This window comes from Pseudophryne corroboree, chromosome 8 (genome assembly GCF_028390025.1).
Source record: "Pseudophryne corroboree isolate aPseCor3 chromosome 8, aPseCor3.hap2, whole genome shotgun sequence".
Taxonomy (NCBI): Eukaryota; Metazoa; Chordata; class Amphibia; order Anura; family Myobatrachidae; genus Pseudophryne; species Pseudophryne corroboree.
In genome coordinates, this window is record NC_086451.1 from 101,384,888 (window position 1) to 101,401,229 (window position 16,342).

General features: G+C 43.8%; 1 protein-coding gene across 5 annotated transcripts in view; it reads right to left on the reverse strand.

The window, feature by feature from the left end:
* Positions 1-339: 339 nt before the first annotated feature.
* STRBP (spermatid perinuclear RNA binding protein) overlaps positions 340-16,342 on the reverse strand; it is a 540,853-nt gene continuing 524,850 nt past the window's right edge. For all 5 annotated transcript variants that reach the window (XM_063936846.1, XM_063936847.1, XM_063936843.1 and 2 more), the window contains 3 exons: positions 5,694-5,817; positions 4,072-4,116; positions 340-803 (listed from right to left, as the gene is read on the reverse strand). In XM_063936846.1, the coding sequence (XP_063792916.1) occupies positions 727-803; positions 4,072-4,116; positions 5,694-5,817 (246 nt within the window). In that variant the 3' untranslated portion in view covers positions 340-726. The remainder of the gene's footprint in view (positions 804-4,071; positions 4,117-5,693; positions 5,818-16,342) is intronic.

The following is a 16,342-nucleotide window of genomic DNA, read 5'->3' on the forward strand; positions in this document are numbered from 1 at the left end:
CAAATACTTCAATGATGTAACTGGTTGCTAATGTAATTTATATGCTGCATTCTAATACACTAAGCATTCAGTACACTCATTTTGTTAATATGCTGCTTTTCTTTAAGGTTTGGTTAATTTCCTTTTTATAACCAGATGCTGTGACCTGTAGTTTTTTTTTTTTTTTTTTACAATAAACTTTATTTTGTCCTGTGCACATCTTTACTACAACAGTATTAAATATGGTAGTAACAGTGGCGTTAAAAGGACAGAGGATGATGGCATGGGTATAAGTCTGTATCTTCTGAGGGTTGGGTGTTCTGTTAAGTCACTGGAAGAAAACAGTGAAAACTCACTGAATGTAGGACAAAACATTTTATTTTGTTATCAGTTTAATATCATACATCCTTCACAAATTTATTTATTAATTTTACAGTTTCATACTTCATTTAAAAGATATGCTTGTAGCCTACATCTTTCCTAGGACAGAAGGCTTGCTACCTCTGTTGCCAGATAAGACTTTCTATACATGGCTGTGCCTTCTGGCAGTAAAAGAGTTAAGTTATCTGTAAATGAGGTAACATTTCACAGTACAATTTTTCTTCAAGTTTTAAAGAACTAAATTCAGTTTTATTTTTTTGTTAAAATAAAAAAGTAGGAAAAAAGGGTCTTTACAAAGGAAATCCCACGGTCAAAGAAAATAAGCTCCGTCTTCGACATTCTGGACAGTCTGGTCCACTGCGTTTGTTAAAAAAAGGAGTAGTGGTGAACTGGATATGCTGGAAATTTCATAACTGGTAGTAGAACCATCCTCTTTGGGATACCTAAAGAGAGGAAAAACTGTTATGCATGTTCATTGGTTTTAGTTGCCCAGGTAATCACATGCCACAATGAGCTCATCCTGCAGGATCCCTGTCCAATTTGCCAACACGAGTGCATGGTCAAACAGAATGGGATCTGACCGATGAACACTCTGGCTCATATTTGGTCCATAAGGAGGATATGTAGTATGGTCAGAAGGTGATCACACACACAAGCTGATAACATACATCTTCCAACTGCATCACATCTGCAAGATGCATGCATACTGTAAGTTCAAAGCTTTATCCGTTTTGCTTTTTACAGTATTAATTTATTATTCGCTGATAATGCCTTTGCTTACCATGTTTTCAAACACTACCCAGCTGAAAATGAGCCAGTTAGTTCTGTGAGACTACTTCTCTAGTAAATGTTGTCAAGTAGTTAACCATTCTTCGTTAGAAGTCGGCTGTGTCAAGCCTACGTCACCTTTGTGCCTCTTTATGAAATTTATCAATGCATTTTCAATGGTTCACTGGCATCGCTGATTAAGGACCTGCTTCTATGAAATGTTGCTGTGTCGGCTGTGTGCTTCACTTCCAATGCATAAGCAGCGATAATTAAACTTCACCACAGGTCTAAAGATGTCACTCACTTACCCAAGTAGCACCAACTACAGCCTACAAGATTATTTATTGCCATAGTAGCTGCCACTATTTAACTTAATAATGTGTTAACTATTCAACATCAATGTGGAATTATACCTGTTTTAGCTCATAAAGTTGATCTAGTGAATGTTAATGTTTGTATTTAGCCTGTGTAATGTCCACAGCAATGAAGTAATCTCTGTGTAAACCCACATATAGACATCTGATGAAGGGAAATGTTTGATCACTCCTGAGTTCATTGTTGCAAAGCACGCGCAAAACAGGTCCTGCAACACAGGACGCAGAGCGGCAGCAGACTGTCAGTAATTGAGAGTCTGCTGCTGTCTGAGGGGCGGGGTGGAGGTGGAGACAGCCTCCGTTTGTGAAAACAGAGCCGTGTTGTCGCCAGTGGTTTGCCACAAACCATCCGATGGTGGGAGAGAGATACAATGCTGCATCCTACTGCAGCAGGAGGCGTCTGCTTGTAATAGATGCCTTCTGTTGCATCACCATACAGCGCTATCACTACTGCTTCCAAGGATAGCAACTCCAACCGTATCTGAATGACCCCCTATAGCACTGTCCCTGTGTTCACTTAAATGTAACAAATTTCTCAGAAAGAGCTGCGTTGTCCTGATCTTCCACATTGGATTTGGTCTGAAGTTGTGCAAGATTACATATAATTAGTTACAATACTGCTAACTAACATACTGCAGAGCACATTGAAAAGTTGCAAGCCATATAGGCCAGAAGAAAAAAGCTACAGGGAAAATAAATTTTAAACAAAGTTAAGAGTGTTCCCAAATAACCATAACTGGAAAAAACATTCTCTAATATGTTGATTTGCTACATTAGCTGCAATTGCATGCTGCAGCAGCAGTAATGCAACCAGTTTATATTTCATGGCAAAGGGACTCTCCGAGAGCCATAATCTCATTCATCATTGAACTAAATTATTAGCATCTGTTCTATAAGTCTGGGATCAGTAGTTACATTATGGTTTCCATATTTTTGTGGCGTTTAAGTATTCTGTAGAGAACTTTTTAAAATAAAAATCCTAGTATAAGTCATTGTTTTATTTTCAATCTCGTATCTCGTATATTGTACTTGGAAATCACAGAGCAACACAAGGTGTAGTCTTTCTGTAGTGTTTACTGGGGCAATCTGTCTACAGAAAAAGAAGTATATTTGCAACACAGCAAGAGAAATACAATTGTGATGTGTTAACAGGAGAAGCCAGTACTAGTAAGTGATGGCACAGTGTGAAGTGGTGTTTACTGAATGGGACTGAATAAACCATTTTGAAAAAAAATATACATTTAAATTCCACGTGTTTAGCAAATTAACAGTTACTTACATTAATGATTCAAATTAAATAATATGTAATTTGATTTCTTTAATCCTCAGATGTTGATCCAGAATCAGGAAAAACACCCAACTGCAGCAATAATATCTCTCTCTCTCCATTTGTATCATACAGTAGCTACTGTAGCATGTGTGTGCATACCTGCCATTTCTTATCATTTATACCCTTATCTGAAAGAACTTTCATCATTGCTGAAACCAAACACTCATTATGTTCCTATAATGCCAATAAGGGTTTTTGTATTGTGTACTGTATGTTTGCATAAAGTAATCATAACCCTACTCAACAGGGAGGAGGCCTGTGTGCAGCCTCCTCTGTCTGGTCCAGAGGTAGAGAGATGCAGATGCACACTCCTAGCTCTGGGAACACTGATAGTAAGAATAATGTAAATAAACCCTCACAATTACCATGGAGTATAAGTTCTTAGCACACATTTGCACAAATATGCAGGTGTGCAGTCCAGACCTCCCCCCACCCTTTCTTCTGTCCAGGTCCCCTCCTCTCTAGCTGGGCACTAGGTGGCACAGACTCTATTGCACAGGTGCTGCTGCCAACAGGGGGGACTCCGGAGAGGGGAGTATGGCAAAAATGGATGGGGTGTGGGCCCCATTGGACTCAGGGGCCCGTGTACACCGCACACCTTGCACTGATTATATACAGTATATATGCCACTGCCCACTCAGGCTCTACTTATCCCAGAGTAAACAATAAGCAACTGGACAGTACTTGCTAATAGTTACTCATATCGCATCTAACGTCTGTGTCACATAGGCATGTCCCTTTAGTGGCAGGAGATTATCTAACCTTTGTAAACACAAACATACATGTTTGTGTATGTTTATAGATACACACACACATACACTAAACTTGATTTTATATTATTACTCCGTGAGGCTAGGCAGACTTCTAGAGGTCTGCACCTGGTCACACCTCCCAATGCTTTCATGTCCATAATGATGATAATAGAGAAGACATACAGTACCTGTACACTGAAAGATGTGCAAACAAACTTAATATTTCCAATAAATCAATTAGGTAACATCTGCATAACAAGAATATTTTATACAGTATATAATAATCTTATAATATTAACATTAGCCAAATACCAAGGGAAATAAGAATTTTCCTTGGTACTTAAAGGTTTGACTCCTATTTCTGGGTGTAACCTATGACTTTTACATCGTTTCATAGGATATCTAAAAGTAATTGGGAAAAACCTGTAACACTGCAACTAAAGCATTTCTATGCCTACAAGTATACACAATGTCGCTCTGTACATACCGTAAGCAGGTGCTGCGGCACTGTACCCATATGGGGCTGCATAACCTACAAATACAAATAGTACAATTAAAAAAATATATATGTTTTTCCCAGGTGTATCCTATATTCTTTGTAAAGTGCTGTGTATATGTTGGCAGTGGGAGGTGTGCTAGTATAAGAGTAGTCTTATTTGTATGTAAAAATGTGTCAGAGGGAGGCATGAGGAATGGCTTTTAAAAGGTGGACCCCAAGGTGTGTGTCTGAATGTACCCGCTGCTTACAAGGCACAGCTATTTAGGATCCATTTTGTAAACACCTGTAGGAATGATGGTCGCTGTTCTGATTTAAATATGATGTAATGAACATCCCCAACCCACACCTCACCCCTACCCCTTTCAGAATTTTAGGGGGGAGTAACATGATTTTGAATGGAGAGCTTTAAAACTTAGACAGACAAGCTAAAGATTGTAAGTGCAGGAAAATAATGCAGCAAGACAATTACAGTACAGTATAAACTGGAAGGGCAACATCCTAATAAGTGAATAAACAGAAAAAGACCAGATTAGCCCTGATCTGTACTTTAATTCACAATTTGTGGATGAAAGTTTTAAAAATGCTTTCCCGTGTTACAGGGATGATCCTTCCAATACTGCCAGAGTTTGCTCCACTCCACCATTACCCTACCTCTCTCCAACCATACTGTAGATAAGTTAACAGGACATATTTACTGCCACTAGGTCGGCTATTACCCAATGTTGGAAAAATCTGTCCTCTCGGTCCCTTTCTAAGATTATCTTGAATATCGAAAGGAGCTATAATATGGATACTCTTGGTTTCATATATCCCTCTTCAGCCAAATGGTGTCTGACTACTATTCGCCAATCATGGCCTTACAGAGTTCCTCCTCCAGGTTTGGTAGTCTGTGATCTTTTGCTGCATATGGCATAGTAAATTGTTTTTTCAGACTTTTCCGCTTTCTTTTTTCTTATATTTTACCTTATGATACCATTAACCTTTTATTTATTTCTGTCTAATCTAATCGTAACATTGTCTCTGGATGCTCCCTCTTCCCACTTACCAGTCTCCCCCCCGCAATCCCCATATATCTCCCCTGTGTATTTTGCTTTTCTTATGGTTTCATAAGTTGCTTGTTTTACCATATAACTGCCAGGTGTTGCTCTAATAACTATTTACCTGAATTAACAACAACAGCAAAATCACATAACGGGTAAGTAGGAGGAGCAAAAATATGACAAGGAACTATGGAAATAAAAAACATGAGTGCATGAAGGATAATGAGACAAGTAACAAGAGTCAGGCCTGGAGAGAACACAGAAGGTATACTGAAAATAAAACTGAACAATTACGGCACACTGAACAAAGTTAACAAAAATGTGGAGGGTAGAACGCTGATAGCTGTTTGCCATTACTATAAGTGCAAGCTGCCAGACTAGGAAGACAAGTAAAAAGGGAAATTCCGGAATAAGACGGTGGTGCTTCACCAAGTCTAATAGGGAATAATGAAGATAAGCTAAAGCATGAGATGAATGATATTAACATGTTGAGACTGAATAGGAAGAGGACGCCCAGCATATTGTGATGTTATGATTCCATGCACAGTATAAGGCTCCTGACATCTGTACCTTGAGTGATATATCCAGGAGCAGCTGCAGCCCCCACAAACGCTCCCCGTGTCAATGCCACTCGTCCCCGTCCTCGAGCTGCCTGTACAGCTGCCGATACTGCTGTGCTCACCACTCCTTTACTCTGAGGTTACAGGGAGAGAAAATGAAATCATTAATCACCGAATGAGAAATGTGGGTCACTGCTGATTTAATAATAAGATGGTTATTTAAACCTACATCACTGCAGCTTGCTGAGAAAACATGATCTGTGAAATCGCTTTCCGTACTCTGGAATCTATTTATTATTCCTTGCTAATACCGTGCATAAAAAACAGCTGTATGGAAATCTCACTTCCCGAAAAGCTGGACAAATGTAATGCATAAAACCTTCACATTTCCTACTAGTTTCTTTAACAGCTGGACAGGGAGAGAACATGCTCTGCTGCTTCCTGTACAGTCTGGGAATCACAGCAAAATAAGAGCGAACTGGGGCACACAAGCATCCATATTATAATAAGAAAATAAGAAATGATTTTAGTACTGGCTATGTAATGTATTAAATGTTCGATTAACACAACTCAGTCATATATATATATATATATATATATATATATATATATATATATATTTATTAAAAAGCTCTTGTACTTTCCTTGGAAAATGTACAAAAAAGGAACTTCACCACCTGCTGAATTTATTGCATAGCCCAATGGGTTTGTAGTGGATCTGTTTCTGCATTCAGAGAAAATATGTGGCCAGAATTTCACTGCACCCCAGACTGTAGTGAATACATAGAATATAAAAAATGCAGTTCTCCATTTAAAAAGTATAAAGGCACAAAATAGTGATGTTCTCCCAAGAAGCAGACTGATAACTTCTCTGGCTGTTCCATGTTTCCATGATACATATTGGTAAATATTCAATGAAGCAAACGGTTTACCCTGTGGCTGTCAGGTAATTACCACGCTGCAAAAGGAAAGGTTATTCAAATAAATATCCTTTTCACCTGTGCCTAAAATCGTAGATTATTGCGCATAAACTTACTGATTCCACATAAACTGTGGAATCAATGGGTTTTCCTTGTGGGTGAACCCCTAATTGTGCAGTTTTTTCCTCATAGCTCCTGAAGCTGCAAGAAAGCATATACCCCCAGGGTACACGCACGGGTGATTCCCCGCTAACTGTATTGAGCCGGTGCAGTTATTACCGTGGGGTAAACCCTACGGCCAACTGAATATGCTCATTTGATTCTTTCCAGAGAAAGTCCAGAGATTTGACTCATGCCATCACCTAAACATTGGGAGAGCAGCCATTGTGTAGGGTAAACCAGTATTCATTAGATTTCCATCTATCAATTCATTAACAATTAGGGGCATATGAATTAATAATTGCTTGCCCTGCAATGTACTTCCACTGCATTTTGGAGGAGTTTTTCACGTTTTTGAAAAACTTATCTGGGGGAATCTGTTGCCAAATGGAGGCTGTGGAAAGGGTATCAAAATATCTTGCTTTCGCTTCTATGCCTCCGTAGGCTTAAAGGAGTTTACACCATCTGAAGATGGCATAAACTAACATGGCCAAACTCTGAAAATCTTTGCTTTATGGGGAAAAAAAAAAAGCTTGATAACTAAGCCCCTGAGTGACATTAACGTAAAGGAAGCACAAATATAGGGTTCAGTATGGAATTATGGACGTCGGTATACCGACAGTGGCATCCCGACCACTGGTATGTCGGCAGCAGGGCGAGCGCTAGAAAGCCCCTTGTAGGCTCGCTATGCTCGCCACACTCACTGCAGATTATATATATGGCGGACACCCATAGAAGGAGAATACCGACGCCAGCATTTGACCGATAGTTGGGATTCTGGCGTCGGCATTGTAACCGACGGGATCTCGACTAGCGGTATTGTAACTGCTTCGCCAAATATATATTTAAATTGATACAGCAATTTCATAAATTAATGTTCAGCCCCAAAAAATGGCTGCTTACATTGTGTTCATTATTTAGAACACAATGTTACACTTTAACAGAGACATCCTAACAGACTGCTTAATAAACAGTAATATCAAACAAAGTTCACTCACACAGGAGCTAGTATAATCCTTGATGCACAAAAACATTTATGGGGAACTCGTTTTAATACAAGCATAAAATGTGTTTATTAATGCATAAAAACAAGTTAAAAGCACATTGATTTTTCTTTAGAATGCCGTTTCATTGTGGTTTGTGTGCCTCCTATTTAAAAATTAATGTATATTTGCTAGAGATGAGCGCCTGAAATTTTTCGGGTTTTGTGTTTTGGTTTTGGGTTCGGTTCCGCGGCCGTGTTTTGGGTTCGAACGCGTTTTGGCAAAACCTCACCGAATTATTTTTGTCGGATTCGGGTGTGTTTTGGATTCGGGTGTTTTTTTCCAAAAACACTAAAAAACAGCTTAAATCATAGAATTTGGGGGTCATTTTGATCCCAAAGTATTATTAACCTCAAAAACCATAATTTACACTCATTTTCAGTCTATTCTGAATACCTCACAATATTATTTTTAGTCCTAAAATTTGCACCGAGGTCGCTGTGTGAGTAAGATAAGCGACCCTAGTGGCCGACACAAACACCGGGCCCATCTAGGAGTGGCACTGCAGTGTCACGCAGGATGTCCCTTCCAAAAAACCCTCCCCAAACAGCACATGACGCAAAGAAAAAAAGAGGCGCAATGAGGTAGCTGTGTGAGTAAGATTAGCGACCCTAGTGGCCGACACAAACACCGGGCCCATCTAGGAGTGGCACTGCAGTGTCACGCAGGATGGCCCTTCCAAAAAACCCTCCCCAAACAGCACATGACGCAAAGAAAAAAAGAGGCGCAATGAGGTAGCTGACTGTGTGAGTAAGATTAGCGACCCTAGTGGCCGACACAAACACCGGGCACATCTAGGAGTGGCACTGCAGTGTCACGCAGGATGTCCCTTCCAAAAAACCCTCCCCAAACAGCACATGACGCAAAGAAAAAAAGAGGCGCAATGAGGTAGCTGTGTGAGTAAGATTAGCGACCCTAGTGGCCGACACAAACACCGGGCACATCTAGGAGTGGCACTGCAGTGTCACGCAGGATGTCCCTTCCAAAAAACCCTCCCCAAACAGCACATGACGCAAAGAAAAAAAGAGGCGCAATGAGGTAGCTGTGTGAGTAAGATTAGCGACCCTAGTGGCCGACACAAACACCGGGCCCATCTAGGAGTGGCACTGCAGTGTCACGCAGGATGTCCCTTCCAAAAAACCCTCCCCAATCAGCACATGATGCAAAGAAAAAGAAAAGAAAAAAGAGGTGCAAGATGGAATTATCCTTGGGCCCTCCCACCCACCCTTATGTTGTATAAACAAAACAGGACATGCACACTTTAACCAACCCATCATTTCAGTGACAGGGTCTGCCACACGACTGTGACTGATATGACGGGTTGGTTTGGACCCCCCCCAAAAAAGAAGCAATTAATCTCTCCTTGCACAAACTGGCTCTACAGAGGCAAGATGTCCACCTCATCTTCACCCTCCGATATATCACCGTGTACATCCCCCTCCTCACAGATTATCAATTCGTCCCCACTGGAATCCACCATCTCAGCTCCCTGTGTACTTTGTGGAGGCAATTGCTGCTGGTCAATGTCTCCGCGGAGGAATTGATTATAATTCATTTTAATGAACATCATCTTCTCCACATTTTCTGGATGTAACCTCGTACGCCGATTGCTGACAAGGTGAGCGGCGGCACTAAACACTCTTTCGGAGTACACACTTGTGGGAGGGCAACTTAGGTAGAATAAAGCCAGTTTGTGCAAGGGCCTCCAAATTGCCTCTTTTTCCTGCCAGTATAAGTACGGACTGTGTGACGTGCCTACTTGGATGCGGTCACTCATATAATCCTCCACCATTCTATCAATGTTGAGAGAATCATATGCAGTGACAGTAGACGACATGTCCGTAATCGTTGTCAGGTCCTTCAGTCCGGACCAGATGTCAGCATCAGCAGTCGCTCCAGACTGCCCTGCATCACCGCCAGCGGGTGGGCTCGGAATTCTGAGCCTTTTCCTCGCACCCCCAGTTGCGGGAGAATGTGAAGGAGGAGATGTTGACAGGTCGCGTTCCGCTTGACTTGACAATTTTGTCACCAGCAGGTCTTTCAACCCCAGCAGACCTGTGTCTGCCGGAAAGAGAGATCCAAGGTAGGCTTTAAATCTAGGATCGAGCACGGTGGCCAAAATGTAGTGCTCTGATTTCAACAGATTGACCACCCGTGAATCCTTGTTAAGCGAATTAAGGGCTGCATCCACAAGTCCCACATGCCTAGCGGAATCGCTCCGTGTTAGCTCCTTCTTCAATGCCTCCAGCTTCTTCTGCAAAAGCCTGATGAGGGGAATGACCTGACTCAGGCTGGCAGTGTCTGAACTGACTTCACGTGTGGCAAGTTCAAAGGGCATCAGAACCTTGCACAACGTTGAAATCATTCTCCACTGCACTTGAGACAGGTGCATTCCATCTCCTATATCGTGCTCAATTGTATAGGCTTGAATGGCCTTTTGCTGCTCCTCCAACCTCTGAAGCATATAGAGGGTTGAATTCCACCTCGTTACCACTTCTTGCTTCAGATGATGGCAGGGCAGGTTCAGTAGTTTTTGGTGGTGCTCCAGTCTTCTGTACGTGGTGCCTGTACGCCGAAAGTGTCCCGCAATTTTTCTGGCCACCGACAGCATCTCTTGCACGCCCCTGTCGTTTTTTAAAAAATTCTGCACCACCAAATTCAAGGTATGTGCAAAACATGGGACGTGCTGGAATTTGCCCATATTTAATGCACACACAATATTGCTGGCGTTGTCCGATGCCACAAATCCACAGGAGAGTCCAATTGGGGTAAGCCATTCCGCGATGATCTTCCTCAGTTGCCGTAAGAGGTTTTCAGCTGTGTGCGTATTCTGGAAAGCGGTGATACAAAGCGTAGCCTGCCTAGGAAAGAGTTGGCGTTTGCGAGATGCTGCTACTGGTGCCGCCGCTGCTGTTCTTGCGGCGGGAGTCCATACATCTACCCAGTGGGCTGTCACAGTCATATAGTCCTGACCCTGCCCTGCTCCACTTGTCCACATGTCCGTGGTTAAGTGGACATTGGGTACAACTGCATTTTTTAGGACACTGGTGAGTCTTTTTCTGACGTCCGTGTACATTCTCGGTATCGCCTGCCTAGAGAAGTGGAACCTAGATGGTATTTGGTAACGGGGGCACACTGCCTCAATAAATTGTCTAGTTCCCTGTGAACTAACGGCGGATACCGGACGCACGTCTAACACCAACATAGTTGTCAAGGACTCAGTTATCCGCTTTGCAGTAGGATGACTGCTGTGATATTTCATCTTCCTCGCAAAGGACTGTTGAACAGTCAATTGCTTACTGGAAGTAGTACAAGTGGGCTTACGACTTCCCCTCTGGGATGACCATCGACTCCCAGCGGCAACAACAGCAGCGCCAGCAGCAGTAGGCGTTACACGCAAGGATGCATCGGAGGAATCCCAGGCAGGAGAGGACTCGTCAGACTTGCCAGTGACATGGCCTGCAGGACTATTGGCATTCCTGGGGAAGGAGGAAATTGACACTGAGGGAGTTGGTGGGGTGGTTTGCGTGAGCTTGGTTACAAGAGGAAGGGATTTACTGGTCAGTGGACTGCTTCCGCTGTCACCCAAAGTTTTTGAACTTGTCACTGACTTATTATGAATGCGCTGCAGGTGACGTATAAGGGAGGATGTTCCGAGGTGGTTAACGTCCTTACCCCTACTTATTACAGCTTGACAAAGGGAACACACGGCTTGACACCTGTTGTCCGCATTTCTGGTGAAATACCTCCACACCGAAGAGCTGATTTTTTTGGTATTTTCACCTGGCATGTCAACGGCCATATTCCTCCCACGGACAACAGGTGTCTCCCCGGGTGCCTGACTTAAACAAACCACCTCACCATCAGAATCCTCCTGGTCAATTTCCTCCCCAGCGCCAGCAACACCCATATCCTCCTCATCCTGGTGTACTTCAACACTGACATCTTCAATCTGACTATCAGGAACTGGACTGCGGGTGCTCCTTCCAGCACTTGCAGGGGGCATGCAAATAGTGGAAGGCGCATGCTCTTCACGTCCAGTGTTGGGAAGGTCAGGCATCGCAACCGACACAATTGGACTCTCCTTGTGGATTTGGGATTTCAAAGAACGCACAGTTCTTTGCGGTGCTTTTGCCAGCTTGAGTCTTTTCAGTTTTCTAGCGAGAGGCTGAGTGCTTCCATCCTCATGTGAAGCTGAACCACTAGCCATGAACATAGGCCAGGGCCTCAGCCGTTCCTTGCCACTCCGTGTGGTAAATGGCATATTGGCAAGTTTACGCTTCTCCTCCGACAATTTTATTTTAGGTTTTGGAGTCCTTTTTTTTCTGATATTTGGTGTTTTGGATTTGACATGCTCTGTACTATGACATTGGGCATCGGCCTTGGCAGACGACGTTGCTGGCATTTCATCGTCTCGGCCATGACTAGTGGCAGCAGCTTCAGCACGAGGTGGAAGTGGATCTTGATCTTTCCCTAATTTTGGAACCTCAACTTTTTTGTTCTCCATATTTTATAGGCAGAACTAAAAGGCACCTCAGGTAAACAATGGAGATGGATGGATTGGATACTAGTATACAATTATGGACGGACTGCCACGGTTAGGTGGTATAAAAAAACCACGGTTAGGTGGTATATAATACAATTATGGATGGACGGACTGCCTGCCGAGTGCCGACACAGAGGTAGCCACAGCCGTGAACTACCGCACTGTACACTGGTTGATAAAGAGATAGTAGTATACTCGTAACAACTAGTATGACGACGGTATAAAGAATGAAAAAAAAACCACGGTTAGGTGGTATATATTATAATACAATTATGGTTGGACGGACTGCCTGCCGAGTGCCGACACAGAGGTAGCCACAGCCGTGAACTACCGCACTGTACACTGGTTGATAAAGAGATAGTAGTATACTCGTAACAACTAGTATGACGACGGTATAAAGAATGAAAAAAAAACCACGGTTAGGTGGTATATATTATAATACAATTATGGTTGGACGGACTGCCTGCCGAGTGCCGACACAGAGGTAGCCACAGCCGTGAACTACCGCACTGTACACTGGTTGATAAAGAGATAGTAGTATACTCGTAACAACTAGTATGACGACGGTATAAAGAATGAAAAAAAAACCACGGTTAGGTGGTATATATTATAATACAATTATGGATGGACGGACTGCCTGCCGAGTGCCGACACAGAGGTAGCCACAGCCGTGAACTACCGCACTGTACACTGGTTGATAAAGAGATAGTAGTATACTCGTAACAACTAGTATGACGACGGTATAAAGAATGAAAAAAAAACCACGGTTAGGTGGTATATATTATAATACAATTATGGTTGGACGGACTGCCTGCCGAGTGCCGACACAGAGGTAGCCACAGCCGTGAACTACCGCACTGTACACTGGTTGATAAAGAGATAGTAGTATACTCGTAACAACTAGTATGACGACGGTATAAAGAATGAAAAAAAAACCACGGTTAGGTGGTATATATTATAATACAATTATGGTTGGACGGACTGCCTGCCGAGTGCCGACACAGAGGTAGCCACAGCCGTGAACTACCGCACTGTACACTGGTTGATAAAGAGATAGTAGTATACTCGTAACAACTAGTATGACGACGGTATAAAGAATGAAAAAAAAACCACGGTTAGGTGGTATATATTATAATACAATTATGGATGGACGGACTGCCTGCCGAGTGCCGACACAGAGGTAGCCACAGCCGTGAACTACCGCACTGTACTGTGTCTGCTGCTAATATAGACTGGTTGATAAAGAGATAGTATACAATACTACTAATATACTGGTGGTCAGGCACTGGTCACCACTAGTCACACTGGCAGTGGCACTCCTGCAGCAAAAGTGTGCACTGTTTAATTTTAATATAATATTATTTATCATGTACTCCTGGCTCCTGCTATAACAACCTGCAGTGCTCCCCAGTCTCCCCCACAATTATAAGCTTTATATACAATACATTGATGTGCAGCACACTGGGCTGAGCAGTGCACACAGACTGAGTCACTGTGTGACTGTGTATCGTTTTTTTCAGGCAGAGAACGGATATATTAAATAAAACAAACAACTGCACTGTCTCTGGTGGTCACTGGTCACTGTGGTCGTCAGTCACTAAACTCTGTCTGCACTCTCTTCTAATCTACAGTATCACAGCAATCTCTCTCTCTCTCTCTCTTCTAAATCTAATCTAAATGGAGAGGACGCCAGCCACGTCCTCTCCCTATCAATCTCAATGCACGTGTGAAAATGGCGGCGACGCGCGGCTCCTTATATAGAATCCGAGTCTCGCGAGAATCCGACAGCGTCATGATGACGTTCGGGCGCGCTCGGGTTAACCGAGCAAGGCGGGAAGATCCGAGTCGCTCGGACCCGTGAAAAAAAAAGTGAAGTTCGTGCGGGTTCGGATTCAAAGAAACCGAACCCGCTCATCTCTAATATTTGCGCATTAAAAAACAGTTCAGAAAGCATCATTAAAAATTGAACGCACACTGAATCGTAATCCGTGTACAAAACACACATTTAAAATGAAGCAGTGTGAATGAGCCCTAAGGCTGACTGCTCGTATGAGAATATCCATCTATTGGGACAGTGTGTGGCTCAGACGGCTACAGAATGGAAAAGGAATTATGCTATGAAGCAAATTCATATTAGCAGATAGTCAACTGTCCAACACTTCTCTAATCAGGGAAAAATAAATAAGGTTCGTCATTCATGCACTTACTGTTTTCAAATTAATGATTGGAAGGTTGACCTATTTTACGTATGTACCAAGGACGTGCAGTCAGGGGAGGCAATGCCTCCCCTGTCATTCATGATTAAAATAATACAAAGAAGATACATATTCTGTGTCATAAGTATCTGTTTTAGCCTCTATATTATTTTAATCATTTTTAGCTTTGTAAAAAAGTTTTACTAGTGTTTTGGAGCAGTGCCTCCCGCTATCAATAGTAAAGGAGCAGAAGCGGGGGGCGGGGCCAAACATCGTGCAGTAAAAGCCCATTCAAAAAATCACTGAAAGCGGCACTAGTATAAATGCCTCTATGACAGGGGCGCGCTTCAGCCCATATGAAAGCACGCCCCTGTCACTGAGGAAGATGTGATTGGGCAGTGGCGGCTTTGGGGGAGACACCAAGGCAGGTGTCCACCCTGTCATCTTGTTTTTTTTTTCATATTTACATTACGAAATGTACGAGCCATGCCTGCCCACCCTCCAGTCCATTCCGCAGCCCGTCCCTGTGCACCGTGGTAGAGGAGGGTGCCGCCGGGCAGAGACGTAGCTGTAGAGAAATTTCCCTGCTTGCGGCCAGAGAGCCCCCAGTCCCAGAGTCGGCCCGAGCCACTAGGCGGATATGCGGACCTACTGAGAGGTGAGCGGGGAGGGGGAGGAGGCCGACTGTGCCTGTGCCGCTGAGAGGCATCCCCTGGTCCCCATGTGATGGGAGTGGGAAGGAGAGGGGGCTGCCTATGCCGCTGAGACGGAGTCATCGTCTGTGACGGAGGGGGGAAGGAAGGGGGGGGGGGTAGTGTGAGGCATCCCCTGTGACTTGTGGTGGTTGTACGCCGTCTATGCTGCTGGGATGCCCCCTGTGATTGGGGGTTGTTTGAGGAGCCTGGCTGTAACCTGTCATCCACTACACATGTCTTTAATTCAGATGCTACAGCAGCTCTCTCTCTCTTCCCTAGCTGCTGCAGCACCTCTTTCTACCCCAGCTTCTGCAGAATCTCACTCTGCCCCGGCTGCTACTGCACCTCTCTCTGCACCGGCCTCCGCAGACCCTCTCCCTGCCCCGGCTGCTGTAGCATCTCACTCGGCCCCGGCTGCACCAGCACCTCTCCCTGCCACTCAGGCTGTAGCTCTCTCTGCTCCTCAGGCTACTCCCGGGGAAGGGGGGGGAGATTTTGCTGCATTACTTTCACTGAGAGTTACAGAGGGTTTCAGGTCTGTGGGTGGGGTCACATCTAGGGCATCATTTTCATTGAGGGATTGGGAGATTATCAGATCTGGGGGGGGGGGGTTTCAGTTTTGGGGCATTATTTTCATTCAGGGACCGGTGGGGGCGGGGTTATCAGGTCTGTGGTGGGGTACATTGGGGCATTATTTTCATTAAGAAATTGGGGGGTTGTGAGGTCAGGTCAGTTGGGGCATATATAGTGGTTTTTTTTATTTGAATTAAACAAGTAAATAGTTAAATATGTCTCCTTCCATAGCGGATCTACCATAGTGTGATGTGTATAAGGGGCTCTACTGTGCGGTGTAACGTGTAAGGGGCTCTACTGTGCGGTGTAACGTGTAAGGGGCTCTACTGTGCGGTGTAATGTGTAAGGGGCTCTACTGTGCGGTGTAATGTGTAAGGGGCTCTACTGTGCGGTGTAATGTGTAAGGGGCTCTACTGTGCGGTGTAACGTGTAAGGGGCTCTACTGTGCGGTGTAATGTGTAAGGGGCTCTACTGTGCGGTGTAATGTGTAAGGGGCTCTACTGTGCGGTGTAAGGGGCTCTACTGTGC